The sequence below is a fragment of the Chlorocebus sabaeus genome, chromosome 2 (assembly GCF_047675955.1).
Source record: "Chlorocebus sabaeus isolate Y175 chromosome 2, mChlSab1.0.hap1, whole genome shotgun sequence".
In the NCBI taxonomy this organism is placed as follows: domain Eukaryota; kingdom Metazoa; phylum Chordata; class Mammalia; order Primates; family Cercopithecidae; genus Chlorocebus; species Chlorocebus sabaeus.
In genome coordinates, this window is record NC_132905.1 from 30,815,818 (window position 1) to 30,835,395 (window position 19,578).

General features: G+C 39.9%; 1 protein-coding gene across 1 annotated transcript in view; it reads left to right on the forward strand.

The window, feature by feature from the left end:
- Positions 1-5,872, forward strand: part of TMX4 (thioredoxin related transmembrane protein 4) — a 40,027-nt gene extending 34,155 nt beyond the window's left edge. Inside the window, exon 8 of the mRNA XM_008018416.3 lies at positions 595-5,872. Within this exon, the coding sequence (XP_008016607.3) occupies positions 595-965 (371 nt within the window). The 3' untranslated portion in view covers positions 966-5,872. The remainder of the gene's footprint in view (positions 1-594) is intronic.
- Positions 5,873-19,578: the final 13,706 nt, after the last annotated feature.

Below are 19,578 nucleotides of genomic sequence, written 5' to 3' on the forward strand. Positions count from 1 at the left end.
AATTCTTAAAAGTAATAGAAACCCAATATCAAACATTTTAGGAAAACAAATGAAAATTTATTAGCTCACATAACTGAAAAGCCCAGGGACATTCTAGCTTCAAGCATGGCCCGAGTGATGTTAGGTTTCTCTTTCTGTGTGGCTTATTCATAAGAGCTGTTGACAGTCCTTGCACACTTTCTCTGTTTAAAAATCCCTGAAGAAAAAGAGGCTTTTTCTCCTGACTCTGACCCAGAACTCCTGGGGAGTACTTTGAGTGGCTTAGCTTGTCACGTTTCTGAACCAATCACCATGACCGATAGAGTCACTGAGCTTTCTACAAGACACAGTATACAGAGCGTAAAGGAAATTTTGCCCTTGCTGCCCACATGCCCTGCTGAAGTCATTATGGTCCATGAAATCTCCAGAGACAGATGGAGAAGCCCTAAATGGGGCTAGGATGCCAACCAGAGAATCTGTCCTCTGTGACCATAGCTTCAAGATAGAAAAAACTGTCACTTACCCTCTATTTTTATTTCACAGCTAAACACACTCAATTGATTACTGAAATACCATTGTTTATTCAGAGGATATTCCTCTTTCTTCCCTCCACAGAGCAGAATGGGAGGTCAGAGGAGGCTCATAGGGCTGAACAGTTGCAGGATGCAGAGGAGGAAAAAGATGATTCAAATGAAGAAGAAAACAAAGACAGCCTTGTAGATGATGAAGAAGAGAAAGAAGATCTTGGCGACGAGGATGAAGCAGAGGAAGAAGAGGAGGAGGACAACCTGGCTGCTGGTGTGGATGAGGAGAGAAGTGAGGCCAATGACCAGAGGCCCCCAGGAGAGGACAGTGTGACCCGGGAGGAAGTAGAGCCTGAGGAGGCTGAAGAAGGCATCTCTGAGAAGCCCTGCCCAGCTGACACAGAGGTGGTGGAAGACTCCTTGAGGCAGCGTAAAAGTCAGCATGCTGACAAGGGACTGTAGATTTAATGACACGTTTTCAAGAATACACACCAAAACAATATGTCAGCTTTCCTCTGGCCTGCAGTTTGTACCAAATCCTTAATTTTTCCTGAATGAGCAAGCTTCTCTCTTAAAAGATGCTCTCTAGTCATTTGGTCTCATGGCAGTAAGCCTCGTGTATACTAAGGAGAGTCTTTCAGGTGTGACAATCAGGATATAGAAAAACAAACGTAATGTTGGGATCTGTTTGGGGACTGGGATGGTAACAAGTTCATTTTTGGGGGGGTCAGAGAGTCTTGACCAGAGGAGGCCACTTCCAGCCCTAATTAGCACCTTCCAGAGACAAGGCTGCAGGCCCTGTGAAATGAAAGCCAAGCAGGAGCCTTGGCTCCTGAGCATCCTCAAAGTGTAGCGTAGAAGCCTTGCTTCCTTTTCTTGTGTAAAGTATTTATTTTTCTCAAATTGCAAGAAACATCTGGTACCACAGTGCATGAAAAATCTTTTATAGCTAGAAATTGAAAGGGTCTTAGGTATAGAGAGCAGCTCAGAAGTCATCCCAGCTGTCTGAATCTCTCGTGTTTTATTTCTTACCTATAATTTTTCCATCTTTTCCACCATGGGCATTCAGGCTCTCCACACTCTTCACAATTACCTCTTGGTCAGAGGACTCCAATAGCAGCCAGGTTTACATGAACTGTGTTTGTTTATTCTGACCTAAGGGTTTAGATAATCAGTATCCATAACCCATGAAGCCGTGACTGCCAAACATCTCAAATGAAATGTAGCCATCAGAGACTCAAAAGGAAGTAAGGATTTTACAAGACAGATTAAAAAAAAATTAGTTTGTCCAAAATATAGTAGTAGTTGTTGTTGTTGTTTTAAAGTTTTCTTAGCAATATTTTTCAAGCCAGAAGTGCTCTAAGTCTTGCCAGTACAAAGTAGTCTTGTGAAGAAAAGTTGAATATTGTTTTGTTTTGTTTTCATCTCAAGGTGTTCCCTGGGTCTTGAACTACTGTAATAATAACTAAAAAACCACTTCTGATTTTCCTTCGGTGATGTGCTTTTGGTGAAAGAATTAGTGAATTCCAGTACCTGAAAGTGAAAGATTTGATTTTGTTTCCATCTTCTGTAATCTTCCAAAGAATTATATCTTTGTAAATCTCTCAATACTCAGTCTACTTAAAGTACCCAGGGAGGCTAATTTCTTTTTAAAAAAATCTATCCATCTACTTCTCTCTTACCTGATTTATGTGTTAGAATAAATTCATGAAATTAGATTCCAAGCATATGAAAGATGCCTAAAGTTGATTCTATGCCCCTTGAATCCAGGCAGAATAATGAGTACAGGTTTAAGAAATTCTAAAAGTTTCTGTCATCTTTAGAAAGGAACATGCAGTATATTTTTTTATCTGGCTGTTTAGATAACCCTATCCTGGTATTAACTGCGAGCACGGAGCTCACTGTGGGGGAGGTTCTGAAACTCTGCCCTCCTGTGGTTGAATGAGGATGTTGCAAGACTTGCACAAAGGAGGTTGTTCTTCTGACAGCATCAATTTTTAGAGATGGTTCTTTTTCACCTTTCCAATTCAGTTACTTGACAGTCTTCTTCCCCAGTATGGTGAAGTTTGTTAAGAGTCACCAGTAACTGTGCTTTTCAGACAGTAGTGCAGCTTCAAGATCAAGGCCATCACTGGGCTGATGGGCTGGGAGAACCTTACCATGTGCCTGCCTATTTCCTGCCGCCTTAGTCACTGCCCATTTCCTGCCCCCTTGGTCGCTGACACACCTTCACCCAAAGTGCCATGGTTCTGATGGTGGCAGTTATCTCCCTGACATCAGGAAGCTTTTCTGGATCAGAGCAGAGCAGGGCTTGCCTGTCCTCGTGTCACTGGATTTCTTTCTCTTATAATTAGCTGAAACAGAGTGTTCAAAGAACAGTAAACTCAGGTTCAGAGGTATTATGTAATAAGAATGATTTTATAGTTTGGCTTTTCTATATAATGCCTCCCCCTCAAACTGAAATATTCATTTTTTTAGTGGAGTATTTGACTAGAGGGGAGGAAGGGCAGAAATACAGTCTTCACTGGCTTTTAAAAATGTAAAGCCAGTTTCCAACTGAACCCCAAATAGTACAGGTTGAACATTCCTGATCCAACAATCCAAAACCCCAAATGCTCCAAAATCTTAAACTTTTTGAGTTTCAACATTTTGTCAGAAGTAGAAAATTTAACACCTGACCTCATTTGACAGGTGGCAGTTACAGTGCAATCAAAACTTTGTTCCATGCACAAGATTCTTAAAAATATTGGTTAAAATTACCTTCAAGCTGTGTTATATAAGGTGTATATAAAAAATAAATGAATTTTGTGTTTAGACTTGGGTCTACTCCCAAGATACCGCCTTATATATATACAAAAATCCCCAAATCCAAAAATATTTGAAACACTTCTGGTCCCACACATTTTGGATAAGGGATATTTGACCAATATCTAATTATATAATAAGAAAAATATATTTTCTTTCTTTTTTTTTTTTTTGAGATGGAGTTTCACTCTTGTTGCCTAGGCTGCAATGGCACCATCTTGGCTTACTGCAACCTCCGCCTCCCTAGTTCAAGGGATTCTCCTGCCCCAGTCTCCCAGGTAGCTGGGATTACAGGCATGCGCCACTGTGCCTGGCTAATCTTGTATTTTTAATAGAGATGAGGTTTCACCATGTGGGTCAGACTGGTCTTGAACTCCTGACCTCAGGTGATCCACCCGCCTCAGCCTCCCAAAATGCTGGGATTACAGGCGTGAGCCACCACGCCTGGCAGAAAATGTATTTTCTTGCTCAGCAGTACTTTAAAAAAAAAAAAATTGAAGGGTGAGGAAAAAACATCTTGGAGAAGAGGACCCATTAAAACTTTAAATATCTATGGGAACCATTTTTCCTGATTTTCCCTTTTTTAACATCGTGGCAGAGATGGGTTTTTTCCCAAGTGATGTGATAAGTATAACTAATTTAATGTCTTTCCACTTGAATATTTTAGGTTTGTTTTCAATACTTAATGAATGTAAAACTAAAGGAGAAGAGTCAACCTAAAATAATTTAAGCTTAAAATTATATGAACATTTCTATAAGAGTTTGTGGGTTTTTTCTGTAGATAATATATTTGATCCAGAACTCAAGTGCATGGAAACATGATTTTGATTTTTAAAATCTAAAAAAAAAATTAAAATCATGCTTCCCTCTATTGCAATACCAGTTATTTAGTCACAGAATGGTATTTTATGTAAATTAAAATTAGGTGAATGCAATGCAGGTAACTGGTTTTGGAATGGGAATGTGCAGTGCTTTATGTTTGGGGAGTTGGAGCAGGGTGCCTCTTCATCAATTAAAAGGAAAGTTTGAAACTTCTGATTACCTTTATGTTGGTTTCTCTTATTATTTATCTCTTGCTAGATCTGCTAAACCAACCCAGCTTGCTCAGAGATCTCATACTGAAGCACCATACAGGCAATCCACATCTTTCTTTCCCTTTGAAGTATAGTCATCGGATGGGATGAGGTGCGGGCCTGTTGGGTTCACAGGGCCTTGCACTGCATGGGCACATACTTACAAGCTCATCTTGTGCATAGAATCCCTGTCTGTTAGCCACAGGCCTCTTTAACTATATACATTCAAAATAACTACTATAGTAGAAAATAGATAAGCTTCAGCTGAGTTGGCTTTTGATAGTGTAAAAAGCCAAAATTTGACTTTTTATGGCCAAAATTCCTTGTTGACAGCGGTGATATCCTGATATGATTTGGGAATATGTCAGTCTACAGAACCTGCATCCTGTAAAAACACCTATGGGGTAGATGATAAAAATCATTTTTAAGGCAAGTACTTATCATGTGACTTTTTGTTACCAAATGTATCAGTAGTGGAGCTGGTATGTTGTTTTATAGGATGGAAACATTAAAAGTCCAGAGAAAAATAAATTTTAAGAAAAGGTGGAAAAGCTAGGGTAAACCTGAGATTTCAGCATAAAATCTTTAGTATGAAGTGAGAGAAAGAAGAGGGAGATTGGTTGTCTTGCTCGTGTCAATAGGCTATCTGTCTTTCATCTTGGTGTTGCAGTGTTACTTCTGTCAGTATTATAAATATGTGGTTGACCCATCCTGTCAGATGTACCAGCATTTTTGGAAGAATTCATTCAAATCTCTTATGCCAACAGAAAAGTTCCTTCTTGTGTAATATCTCTTTACCTCAGTCCTACACTTTGATTCTCTGGAGGAGATTTAAAAAGCCAAATTTGGAGTCATCAAGCCTGCTGAACCTGATGGGGCAGCTTTTTGAACGGCTTTCCGGAAGCAAGAGCTTCAGTTGAGAAGCCCTTTGATCACTTCAGCCCAGGACATGGCCTTCACATGGCTTGTTCTCAGTAAAGCTTTATGTAGACTGTGACGCTATATATGTGTGACTCATACAACTTTGACGTGTTTCTGAAGTAGTTTAATCATATTTGTTATTAGCCTCTTTGTGGAAATGCAATTTTTATACTAAAAACATTGCTTATTTGCAAGGCGGTATGTTATAAATGTGTTGTTTATATTATTTGTATTAGTCTTAGCCTAATGAACCTAATTATTTTTCTTTCTGTATTTTTGGCTTCCTTAAATAGCATCTGCAGCAATTGGAATGAGAAATCCAGATACGTGTTTCAAGTAGTACATTGCCTGAATCACAAATCACTTGATCACAGTATTGTATATAATCCCCAATCCTATTTGTTTCATTTTATTGTAAATTCCCATTTGCATCAAAACCTAATGATAGTGATTAATAAGTAAAAACAAATGGTGTATTGCTTTTCATACAAGTGTTTTCACAAAAACCATTTGCCTAGGCAGCAAAAAATATTAATTTGTTAAAAAAAATTTTCCTTCATGTCCATCCTCCATCTAGTCTGTTCATTCATTCTCTCTCTCTCCCTTCCTGACTCGGTGAAACTCAGACCGCGTGCCTTTTATTGCTCTGGAAAGTGCACAAAACCAAGACTGGGTCCAAAGATCCAAGGCCCTTCCAGCCACTGAGTTGCCTTCAGAAACCTCTGGGGTCTCCCTCTATCCTGAGGTCTTGGGGTAGCCAGATGGCAAAGGATGCTACTAATCCCCCAAGACACTGTGGATTGACCTTGTCCTTGGGGCTTTCAGAAAACTCCCTTCACCTAACGCTCACCACCACTATAGTGGAAAAACATCAAGGAGGTAAGGTGAGTCCTTGAAACACCCTCAGAGACTGAAACAATGGAGATTTGATTTTTGTCTTCTGGAAGATGGTGGGGGATGTGTGTAGTGAGAAGACAGTTATTAAACCTGCATACCACCAAGGCCCTCCCTCAGAGATACTGGCTCAGAATGCTTATTTGCCTGTACAGAGAAAAATGTCTCATGCTGTCTGCCTAGATGACTTTGGTTATTCATCCTTGCCTATAGCAAAACTTGCAGCTTTCAAGCCAGCAACACTGAATTACAAATTTAACCTCCTGCTTTGCTCTAGTCTTGAATGCTCTTTGGAACATATTTCACAATAATAGAAATTCTTTCTTAGAACATGTGAGCTTCTTGATATTGATAACTGTGTTACAGTAGCCCAGGCTGTACTAACAGATCCCCCAAATCTCGGGGGCTTTAAGAACAAGAATTGTATTACTGATTCACAGAGGCCAGGCCAGGCATCCCAGGCAGGCTCTGTCCTATGCAGGTTTTTCTGGGCCTCAAGGTCAAGGGAGGCTTTGCCGTTTAACATGTGGCTGCTGGGCTGGGCATGGTGGCTCACACCTGTAATCCCAGTACTTTGGGAGGCCGAGGCAGGTGGATCACCTGAGGTCAGGAGTTCAAGACCAGCCTTAGTAACGTGGTGAAACCCTATCTCTACTAAAAATACAAAAATTAGCCAGCCGTAGTGGCAGGTACCTATAATCCCAGCTACTCAGGAGGCTGAGGCAGGAGAATTGCTTGAACTCGGGAGGCGGAGGTTGCAGTGAGCCGAGATCATGCCATTGCACTCCAGCCTCTGCGACAGCGTGAGACTCCTTGTTAAAACAAACAGCAACAACAACAAAACGTGACTGCTAAGGTGGCTGTGATCATTTCCATCCCAGTCAGTCAGGAGTAAGAGATGAAGGAACATTGCTGAGAGATTTTAAAGCGAGGCTGCCGCGCATGTGTCATTTGTGTTCACATTTCCTGTGAGAGAACTGAGTCACAGGGTCATGCCTAACTGAAAGGAAGACTAAGATGTGTAATCTTGCTGTGTGCTTAAGAACAAAGGGAACTTGAGAGCTAGCAATCTCATGCCACAATGACTTTTTCTTGCCCCCCTTTGTAAGCCTAGGACCTTCTATAGAGTAAGTTCCTGGGACACAGTATAAATGCACATATGGCAGGAGAGGACAGAGTACCTATGGCCTCAGTGCTGGCGATCTTCCTGCTGGACTTGACCACTGTGGCTCTTCAAGGTACCAGAGTTTTCAAACTGAAAATTGTCATTTCATGGAGTTTGTATTTTACTTGGGAAGGTGAATATTAGCAGGAAACGAGTTACAAGTGGAAAAGGTAACAAATGCTATATGAGTTTATAAAAAGGAACCTGACCTAGGCTGAGGGTGTAGATGGTATGTGTGACCAGGAGGGCTACATTTGGGGCTGCGGAGGCTGAGGTGGGTGTGGGACCCCCTTGGGCACACACAAGCAACCTTTAAGCAACGTGTGTGGAAACAGAGGTTAGCACTGATCTCAAGGAGAATGTCTTTACTAAGCCATCATGGTAGATTCTTGCCCTCATTTTCTTATGCGGGAGTGATGGAGGCACAGTTTCTTACTAATCTTTCCATGAGCTTTTTCTCATTTCAATATCTTTGATATCCCAATCAGTAGGCTGGGCACAGTGGCTACAAAACTAGAAATGCTGACTAAAATATAACCAGTATCGTTTTAAAGATAGAACTGAGCTCAAAAGAGAGTAAGAAAAATTCACAAAGCCAAAAATCAAGATGTCAATAAATATGACCTGATACCGGAACTGCCACCAGTGGTGGTGGAGAGAGCAGCAGCTCCCTTAGGTAACCAGAGAGAGTACATTTTATTGTCCATGTAGGTATAGGATGCAAAGCCTTGACTATAGCCAAGTTAGTAAGCTGGAACTGATACTACATAAAATTCCCAGCTACATCCTTCGTGAAATAAAAAATCTCACTAGAACATAGACATTTCAAGAAACCTTTTCTGTCTTAGCCTGGTCTATGTGTTGAAAAATAATAGACATCCCTAAGAAATCACAATCAATGGTCTGACCTCACACAACTTGGAGTTTGAATTTACAGTAGCTTCATAGTCTCAAAAGGACCTAAACCAAAACAATTCTCATAAAAGGGCTAATGGGGTTGGCGGGATGTGCACATGGTGGGGCGGGGGAGGGGGGAATGGATATGCAGAGCTGCTCTTGAAAACACCCTCAGTCTGGCTTAAAGATTCTGATAGATAAAGTCTCACTTAAACTCATAATTCAAAATTACATATCACACAAGGAAACTATCAGACAGCAAGGTGAGACTTGCTTAAACCCTGGAATATAATTATTAAATAGAAACTTTAGATTAAAAGAAAAATAAGCACATAACACATAACACAAAAGAATTAGGCACTTTTTTCCCTCAAAATAATGTATTTTAGGTTCATCCATCTTGCATGTATCCGTAGTTCAATTCTTTTTATTGGTGTGTAGTATTTCATTGCATAAATATTCAATGTGTTGCTTATTCCTTCCACTATTCACAGACTTATAGAGAGTTTCTAGTTCTTAGCTGGTCCTTTGAATATTTTGATTGTGAGACATCCCCTGGACTATTTTACTAATAATCTTTGGGAGAAATGCCAAAATGTTAGAAATATATTCCTAAGGATTTTCCAAGATTTGTTCTTGTAGAAAGCAACATATATTACCCTAGCAAGGAGCAGATGTTTGAGAACACAAACACTGGAACGCGTCTTCCTGGGGTTGGATCCCAGGAAGACTCTGGGATTTGCCACTTGCCAGCGGTGGTGTGAATTTGAGTAAGTTACCCAACTTCTCTGTGCGTCATATTTACAATGGGGATAATAAAAGACTTCCACATCCACTAATTAAAGTCTAGACAATTTTAACCACCCCTCCCAATGAAGATAAACAGGAAAGCTGATTTTAAAATATATGTATAGCTACACACTTGAAGGCATCAAAGTTTACAAGATGATGAAGAATATCAGGCCAAGATCTAGGAGAAATTGTAAGGTCAGGAATGTGATCCTATTGTTTGGGGCCGTTTTTCTCCTGAGGGCATTTACTGTTCATGGAGTAGGGGTAAGGGGTGTGTTGAGAGGCTGAGTAATGGTTATGAGAACTTTGTCTTCTGAGGAGACAGGGAATGGCTAAGGATGGGAGGGCCTGTGAAGGACTCACATTAGGAATAAGGATGAACCATAAGTCAGCAGACCCCACAGACACTGAAACTCAGCCTTGGCCTATCCAACTTCTGAAATCAGGGTGATGCAATCCTGGAAGTCAGTGTAAATGCTGGGGGAAGTTAACTGGTGGAGGCTGAGTTCCTAGGTTGGATGGCGAGTTTTCTACCTTTTTTTGCTATAAGATAGCAAGCCATAGTTTCAATAAATCCCGAGGTTCATAAAGCTTTATCATTGTGGACTATCGCATTCAAAGGACTATAATCTAGCTATCAAAAGTGAAAATCAACTCCTTATTTTTCTTTCTTTCTTTGCCTCTTTTAGTCCCCAAAGCTATCCTTGTGCTCCACTTCCCCTCTTTTTGTCTTTATGCCTGAAAATTCTCTAGGGTGTTTCCAAAGTGCAAACACTAATTGTTCTCTTTTCCTAACCACTCTCCTCTTACCTACTACTTCTCCGTCTTTACTCCTGAGAGAAAGGTCCTTTCTCCACAGTTCCCTTCTAACACTCTTATCCCATCTCTGCTTATAAGATTCTTCTCACTGCATAATAAAGCCATGGAGCTCCAGGAAAGTAGTAAATACCAAAATGGCATTGCCAGAATTTTCCTTGATTGGGGAGGAGGTGGGTGGGAGGCCATGACTATCCATGTGTCAAAAGAAGCTGTGCCTATGTGTCTATTACACTTTACATCAGCTGCCCCCCAACTTCTCTAGTGTATACTGGGTAGATCAAAATTCCTGTCAGGCACTTCACAAAGAAGTTCAAGCTTAGCTTCCTCCACCAAAATTCATCATTGTCCTTTCTGCAAACACTGGAGGCAGAGAATGGGAGAACTCCCTGATGGCCAACATATTACATTTAGGATTTAATGACACTCTCCCTCCCTCCCTCCTTCCCCATTTGGAGACCCTCTAGTCCTCTCCTCCAGTCCCCATTCCTCAGGTAAGGAAAGATGATTCAGTATTAAATACCCTCAGGGTGGAAACTACCACTAGATCTCCTCTTCTCCATGGTAGAAATAAACACCGATCATGTCCAGTCCTCCAAGTTTGGCTAGGCAGACTGGGGTGATCCTCATGTAGACTCATCCATGTTGAGTTCTTAAAATCTCTCATTGCAGGAAACCTGCTTGCCCTGGAGGCAAATTGGTGCCCAGTCTCCAAGAAGAGCTCTCTGTGGGCCCATGCTTGGCATTTGGATCCTGCTTATGTTCACTCTTATTAAAAGACTAACAAAGTTGGAGTGTTTTTTACTATGACTTCTAGCTCCCTAAATCTGTTCAAGGCCTCCAGTGTGAGCCCCATTATATGGTCTTGGAGGCTGTTACATTTCATTCATTTTCCTCCTCAGGTTAGGTCATTTTCACCAATAATGAGAGGTCATATGACTCTTGCTTTAGGATTAAAACCCAGAAAATCATGGCTTGCTCAACCATCTGCTCCAACCAGGACATTTGCCAAGCCTCATTCCATCACTCCTGGCAGACATTCCACCTTAGGAATTGTTTAAACTGCTTGCTTCTTATGGGTACATCCTCTCAAAAATATCTATAACATGAATAGCAGCTTTTCTAGCTGCCACTTTATAAATCGGCCCTGGAGTAGGATAGTCGGTGCTGTATTTCTTATTTTTGTGTCCACACATCTTATAACATTTTAGTGTAATGCTCAAATCACAACTCAAGGTTTTTCAATTTGGCCCTTCCTTGGCCTGTTATTTTCCACAAATTTCTCAAGTTTCTGGGAGCTATTAGCCTGTTGCAACGGTTCCAAAGCCTGGCTGAAGTTGACTTCCATGGCAGCAGCCAGATGCCTTTGGAATTAATGTGCTCAGCACAGTACAGCAGGCAGCAGATTTGACTGCTCCAAGCAGGACTGACACGGTCTGTCTGCCTCTGTTAAGAATGCAATGTATGTTCTTGAGAAATGAGAGGGCCACTGAAGCTGTCTTTAAACTTAATATCCAGTTTGCAGTTTCACAAGGGATATTTTTAAAGATAATCTCAATTTTACTGCATTATATTTGTTTCATAATTCTGATTTTCAAATTGGAACCATGCATCTCTCCTCCTCCCTACCAAATTACAGTTTTTATTGTATCAAAGCCTCAACCACATTGCTTGGGTCTTCTGGAGTTATAAGAACTCACTCTTAATTTCCTATTTATTTATTCCATTGTTCCAAGAGTCTGGTTTTCATGGCAAGTATACACTATTGACTCAGGTAATAATTTAAATCAAGGTGCAATTGGGTATCACATTATACACCCAAAGACCTGGAGATTCATGTCTAGAATGTAACCCATCTAAATTCCGTGACTCTACATGGCCCAGTATTTCTAGCCCACGAAACTCAGCCCAGGAGCCAGAAACACAAATTATTTTATCTCTGGAAAAATAATGAGAATCTAATTTATTATCTAGACTAACATTTCTTAAAAGCTCCGTGCATTTCTTTTATTATTCTACTCTCTCATACACGGGTCCCTGGGGCTGCTCTTCGACTTCTACCTTCTTTCGCATTCTCCATTTTCTTCCCTCACAAACTTTCCTTCCATGCTTTTTGCATAAACTCTTGCTTTTTTCCTTCTCCTTCTCTTTCCCTTTCAAACCTCAATTTTTCTCCTTTCGCAAGTCTCAACCTTTTCCACTACAAATATTTCTATTTTTCTTTTTCCTCTTTCCTCTTTACCTGACTGCTCTGAGTTTGTATAATAGGGTCTAAGGGTAGGTGGAGCAGACGAAGGAAGAAACAGGAGAAAGCTATGTTATTCCTTGCTGAGGCCAGGAGGAAATTGTCAAACACTTATAAATTAAAGCTGATATAATTTGTTACCTCTGTAGACTATATTTTTGCTGACTACCTCTCCACTAGCACCATCTTTGGGTCTTCGATCTAAAACCAGAAATAAGACAATTGTTCTTCCTTCCCCAGCATTTACTTATAGCAAGTTTCACATTTGAGTGAAAGATGTTATATTCAGTTTCCAAGTTAGTGACATTAATTCCATTCAGTTTATCTTGCATGCCCAGAAGTGAGTTAGCCTTGAGGGTGTAGAAAAAGAAAATCTCACACTTGCTGCTCCAGCATAGGAAAAGAATTGTCCTTCCGCCGCTCTTTTTCTCTCCATGTCACTGTCATAATGTTGCCAAACGAGTGTAGAATGGCTAAGGTATTTAATTCTGAAAGCAATTCAATTTTATATGTAAAAATTTATCCAGAGGAATTCGTTCGTCTCATTTCATTCTGGTCTACTCAAAGAAATAGACTTCCAGTCACAGAGATCATTATTAATCAGTTTTCTTTTATGTAAAAGAAAAAAAATCTAAAGCCAATGGGAAATTCGAGAAAACTTATTGTGAAAGTTTGCACAAGTATGGGTTGATTCTTTAGAACTACAACTTCTCTAGTTTAGCTAAAATTCAACAGAGACTTCTAAGCTTGACATAGCTCAGTGAACACAAAAAGATTGAGAGTTCTTGTAAAAATTTCTAAAACATGCATTGCTGCATCATTTGTCAAAAAAAAAGCACTTAGGCTGAAAGACTAGAATATGTTTCAATTTACAGTAACCACCATAAAATAATAATTTGTGAAGCCTTCTGAATTCTGATTTCCTGAACTAGCTCAGTGTTTTCTGCTACAAACTTAACCAGGAGATTTACAGATTTGTTATTACCTGAGTGTGGCATGATTTCAAAATCCTCAAAAACTCTCATAATTTACCTTTGGACTGGAAAATAGCTCTTTAATGATAAAAAATGAATACTTTGAACTTTTCTGTTATAATAATCCAGTTGAAAGTTGCTACTTAACAGTTTTTTTGGAAGTGTAATGCCAATTGAGGATACCGTCTTTTGAAATGTGTTTTGCAAAAATTATGATAACGTGAGAGGTTTGATTTAGATTCCCATGTTCCATAGAAGCAGACTGGTGTGAGCACTACCTTTGAGTCAGAACACTTAAGGTCTCAACTTACCCACTATTTGAACAATACTATGTAAATCATTTAACCCTTCTGTTCAGAATCCAAGCTATCTATGGCTTAGTATCCAAATTAATCTGACTTGATTATTCCACAGTCTTCATCAACGTAATTTTATTATTCCAGAAAACACTTGCCCAGAAAGATGAAAGTTACAAATAACTATACTGTGTTTTTCCAGAAACTTTCGAAAAGACTCATCAGACTCTTCAATAGAAGGCATCAAATGATAGTGTTCAAGTTTTTTTGCCTTACGGTGTTCACTTATCCTACTCTGATCCTTACCCAGGCCTAACCAATCCTCCTGCCAGTCAAAGAAATACTTAAAGGAAACTTCCAAATATCAATAAGTCTCCCAATTTTGCTATTCCTCCCTCTGAGGTACAATTAAGACTGTTGAGGTAGTGCTGTGATACCACAGTAAGCAATAAGCTCAACTTTGTCGTATCAATAGGTTGTTTTAGGGAGATTCTGGGAAGCCAGCATTGGACATGAGACTCAGTACTTTTTATTTATTAAATGATATTGTTGGACTACAGTGGTGGTTCTCAACTGGGGTTTTATACTAGAATAACTTGGCTTTTAAACATTACAGATAATTTATTTCAGAATTATTTCAGAATCCCTTGAGCAAGGTGGGCTCTAAGGATGTGACTGTAGTCCTGTAGGACTTCATGCCCAGAAGGGCCCAGAGCTGTGCTTAAATGCTATGTTGTTGATGTTATTATATTTTGTTAGTATTATTGAGACAAGATCTCATTTTGTCACCCAGGCTGAATTGCAGGGTATAATTGTGGCTCACTGCAGCCTCGACCTCCTGGGTTCAAGCAATAACCCTCCTGCCTCAGCCTCCCAAGTAATTGGGACTACAGGCATGTAGCCACCATGCTTGGCTACTTTTTGTATTTTTTGGTAGAGATAGGGGCTTACTATGTTGCCCAGGCTGGTCTTGAATATCCAGATTTCAGCAATTCTCCCACCTTGACCTCCCAAAATATTGGGATTACAGGCATGAGCCACCATGCCCTGCATTTTCACTTTGCATGGAGTTTGCAAATTATGTAACTCGCCCTGCTTTTTGGAGATAAAGCATGAACATTTTTTACCTCTTCAAGTGATTTTAATGTGCAGCCAGCGTTAAGAAACAGGACAAGGACTTTTCATTGAACTATAAAACATAATAATACAGCTGGCATTTATTGAGTGTTTTACATGCAGTATCTCATTAAGAGATGAGATTTGAACCCCAAAAGTCTTAGTTCTCAATCTGTGTGCCAAATCATTATTGCCGTCACACATGGCTTAATGATGAAGACACATCCTGAGAAATGTGTCATTAGGCAAATTTATTGTTAGGAACATCATAGAGTGTACAAATTTATATGGTAGACCCTACTACACACTTAGGCTATATGTAGCCTATTACTCCTAGTCTACAAACCTGCACACCATGTTAGTGTGCTCAATACTGTAGGCAATTGTAACACAATGGTATTTGTTTATTTAAATGTATCCAAACATAGAAAAGGTTCTGTAAAAATATGATACTAAAATCTTATGGGACCACTGTCATATATGAGGTCTGTCTGTAGATGTGCTGACCAAAACACTGTTTTGCAGCACCTGACTATACAGTGCCTCTGTTGAGGAATGGATTCCTTAAGCCAATATCTAGTGAATGCATCTATATTGATTTGCTATTGCTGCAGTAACAAATTTTCACAAGTTTAGTAGCTTAAAACAACCCAAATTTATTATCTTGCAATTCTGGAAGTCAGAAGTTATGAGTCTTACGCAGCTAAAATCAGAGTGTCAGTAAATTGCATTCCTTCTGGAGGCTTCAGGGAAGAAATTGTCTCTCTCAGCTTCTGTGGCTTGAGTTCTGTCATTCCAATCTCTGCTTTCACCGTTACATCACATCCTGGGCTCCTGTCTCACCCTCCTGTCTCACCCTCCTGGGTAGCTGTGACTAAAGGCACATGCCAGCTAATTAAAAAAAATTTTTGGTCGTATTTTCTTGCCCCTGCTGGTGTCGAACTTTAAGGCTTTACGGGATCCTCCTGCCTTGACCTCTCGTACTGTCAAGATTACAGGCAGGAGCCACCATGCCTGGCTGACTTCAGTTTTTAAGTTTCATCATCTGGCCATCAGTTCAAATGAGAGAGGATGAGGCTTGGATGAGGATGGTTGAAATTCGCATGGTATTTAATGGTGGGAATTGGGACATAATTTCATGTTAAAATGAATAGGACGTGTTACTGGATTAGATGTAGATGACGAAAGGGAAAAGAATTAGTAATGTTTCCTAGGTTTTCGTCTGTGCATCATGGGTGAATGATCATGAAAGATGAAATTATTGGATTAAGCTACTGTTAGAAGTGAATATCTTGTTTTGTATTTCCATCAGACATCTACAACTGATAGAGTTGTAACATAGCTCAAAGATAGAGACAGACTAGTATCAGATAGTCTGGAATGTTGTGATCTAAATAATCGTTTTTCCATTGAATCACATATATTTTTTTCCTACATATAGATACTCTCTGTGAAGGAATATTTATTAGAAATCCATGGAACATAGTTTGGGAAAGTACTTTGGAAGTTGTTGCTTTTCTGTAAGTGTGCCAAACAAAGGAGGTGGACAAAAGGCAGATAGATGGACAGATTACGTGCCTCACTAGTCGAATTTGAATTCCAAGTACTGCTTATTTTATATGTATCCAAACATTTTGAGGCCTTACATATCCTCTATGTGCAGGCACCATTTATTAATAATATTATTAGATTTTTTCAGCAGTAGATAATAACTCCAGACTAGAAGAATCATAAAAACGCATTTTCTTTCTACTTAGAAATGTTGACTAAAATAAAAATCTGACTATATGACCGTATTTTTTAAGTCCATCATTTTATATTCCTGTGCTTTTTCAACTATCCATTGATAAATTGTTTCCTGTAAATTGAAAATGATGCTATCTCTTTTCCGGAAAATACTGATGCCTATCAATACTGAAACCTTACTAACAGAAACTTTCCTGTTACTGAAAGCTGAAGAGGCAGAATAATTTGTATCATATCTATCCACATGATTTCTGGAAAATCCTATTAAGATAAAAGGGGTAAGAACTGTGAGCTGGCCTGCTTCCCAATGTTGTCTAACGACTGTCTAACTAAAGAGATAAATGTAGATACTCAAGTGTAGAAAAAAGGTAGAAGCGTGTGTGCTGAGGACTTGTGTGAAAACGAGGCTAATGTTATTGTTTCCAGAAGTGACATAAGAGGTCTGAGGGAACAATTGACTTAGACAATATTTTGATAGTCACTTGATATTGAAAATGTTCAGATGGATTTTTTTTTTCTAATTCTCTTTCTACTGCAAATTCACCATATTCTTTTCAACATTTCAACCTATTTTTTGTGTGATTTTTCTCTTAAGGAAGGATAAGATAGGATTCTTAAAACTCTGTTCATTTAACTTTCAGGAGTCATTCCACAGTGGGGAAAGCAAGGCTGAGAAAACAAAAGAGCTGCAAGATTCCTTCCTTCCTTCCTTCCTTCCTTCCTTCCTTCCTTCCTTCCTTCCTTCTTTCCTTCCTTCCTTCCTCCTTCCTTCCTTCCTCTCTCTCTCTGACTCTTTTTTTTTTTTTTGAGAGGGAGTCTCACTCTGTCGCCCAGGCCAGAGTGCAATGGCGCAATCTCCGCTCACTGCAAGTTCTGCCGCCCAGGTTCATGCCATTCTCCTGCCTCAGCTTCCTGAGTAGCTGGGACTACAGGTGCCCGCCACCATGCCCAGCTAATTTTTTGTATTTTTAGTAGAGACGGGGTTTCACTGTTAGCTGGGATAGTCTCAATCTCCTGACCTTGTGATCCACCTGCCTCGGCCTCCCAAAGTGCTGGGATTACAGGCGTGAGCCACAGCTCCTGGCCTCTCTTTTGTTTTTAATTGAATAGATAGGGTCTTGCTATGTTGCCCAGGCTGGTATTGAACTCTTAGCCTCAAGGGATCCTGCAGCCTCCGTCTCCCAAATTGGGATTACAGGTGTGAGCTATGACATCTGGCCCACGAACAAGGTTTTATTATAACATTGTCTCATTGTAATTTAGAAAGAAAGTCAACCACGGAAAAATCTATGATGTGCCTCTGAGTTACCCATTGCTGGGGCTTTACAGATACATAAAAAATGGAACATCTGAAAAATGGTCTGTTTGTATTTTCTATAGTGAAAATAGGTATACTTCCCTAGGTGCTGCATAGAAGTTGACAAGCAGTCTTTGTTTTCCTTACTATAATGAGGCTATTCACATAAGGTAAATTCATAAGAGCTTACAGAACCTTAGGAACATTCTTTTGTTTTTTATTATCCAGGAGAGATCTGGGATAGTGATGATCTCATCTAACACATTGAGTCTTTCTTTGAACTTGACAGCTGTTAAATGGGTTCATTAAGAAAAAAGGCCCATTACTCAGGACATAATCCCATTGGCAGTATCCTGACACAACTGGTAGGGTTAATATCCACCTAGATGCTAGGGTTCAAGGTTAGAATATTTGTCTTGTATCTATCTTTTTGTATAGAGCAGATAACTTCTTCAGTTAGGATTTCAAAATGCAAAGTGACCTGTCTTAGCAGTTGGTTAGATATTTTATCTCTTTCTAATGTTACAAACTATGAGGTCCTCCATTTTTTTGGCACATGGTTTTATAACAGGATTTTACAAGGAAACTGGAGGGGAATCCATCATTCTACTCCTGTGGCATCAGAAGCTACATTCTGGGGCACTTCAAATATTCTCAGAGTTTCTGTTCTGCCCTGGCTAACAGTGTTTGATTAATTTAGAAAATTTCACTTGAGGCTGGGCACGGTGGCTCATGCCTGTAATCCTAGCACTTTGGGAGGCTGAAGCAAGAAGATTGCTTGAGGCCAGGAGTTTGAGAAAATATTTCAGTTGATAAGAGCCAGAACAGAATTGTCAAATCAAGATTTTTCTTATAATATTGAGTATAAAAATCACAGAATATGCACACATACACGCATACCTATGCTACAGAAAACAAAACAAGAATCGCTTTTAATGAGTATTTCTGGGATCTTACTCCGTGAGACTAATTTCAATGACTTCTAGTATCACTGGTCTTACAGATATTATATTATACTATTGCTACAATTGACTTTCAGTTAACCATAAATTGCAGCTTAGCTTATATGTAAGGTAAGATGCAATTTCATTTATTTGTATATATAAAGCATTATGTGTATAGTATATGTGCATGTATCTATGTGTATATATAAAATATATATCTTGCTGTTAACCTTATTACATCCTGTCTTTGGCATCGCAGTGAATTGCGATCTGGGTCACTGCGGAGCTGCGTTTGGATGCTAGTAAAAGACACTCCAGGCCTGGTGTGGTGGCTCACGTTTGTAATCCCAGCACTTTGGGAGGCTGAGGAGGGCAGATCGTGAGATCAGGAGATCGAGACCATCCTGGCTAACACGGTGAAATCCCGTCTGTACTAAAAATACAAAAAATTAGCCGGGCGCAGTGGCGGGCGCCTGTAAGTCCCAGCTATTCAGGAGGCTGAGGCAGGAGAATGGCGTGAACCCAGGAGGAGGAGCTTGCAGTGAGCCGAGATCGCGCCACTGCACTCCAGCCTGGGCAACAGAGTGAGACTCCATCTCAAAAAAAAAAAGACACTCCAAACATAAGAACTTAAATCACATGGGAGGTCATGTTCTGCTGTGTGAAAGAAGTCAGGAGGCAAGCTGTTGAGGGTTTGTATGGCATCTTTGTGGGCCTCAGGACCCAGGATCCTGTCTCTTTCTGCCCTTTGTCTCTGGCCCCCACTCTCGTGGCATCTCATCATCCCAAGATGCTGCTGGATCTTTCTGCATTCTGAACAGAAAGAGGGAAGAAGATGGCAAAGGCAAAGAGTGGGCCTCCCAGCCAAGCCAGCCCCCTTAAGTTATTTAGGGGAGTGGCAAGGGGACCAGTGGAAGGTGGAGAGCATTTTTAAAATTGTATTTATTAACAAATAAAACACATGCCAGTTGGGCAGCCTAGTGTACTAATATGAGATTTAACCATTGTTTCTGTTTCTTAGGACCTGACAATATAAAATTTGGAAGATACTTGATGTACGTATATTTAATATGAGTTCACAAAAACAACACTTG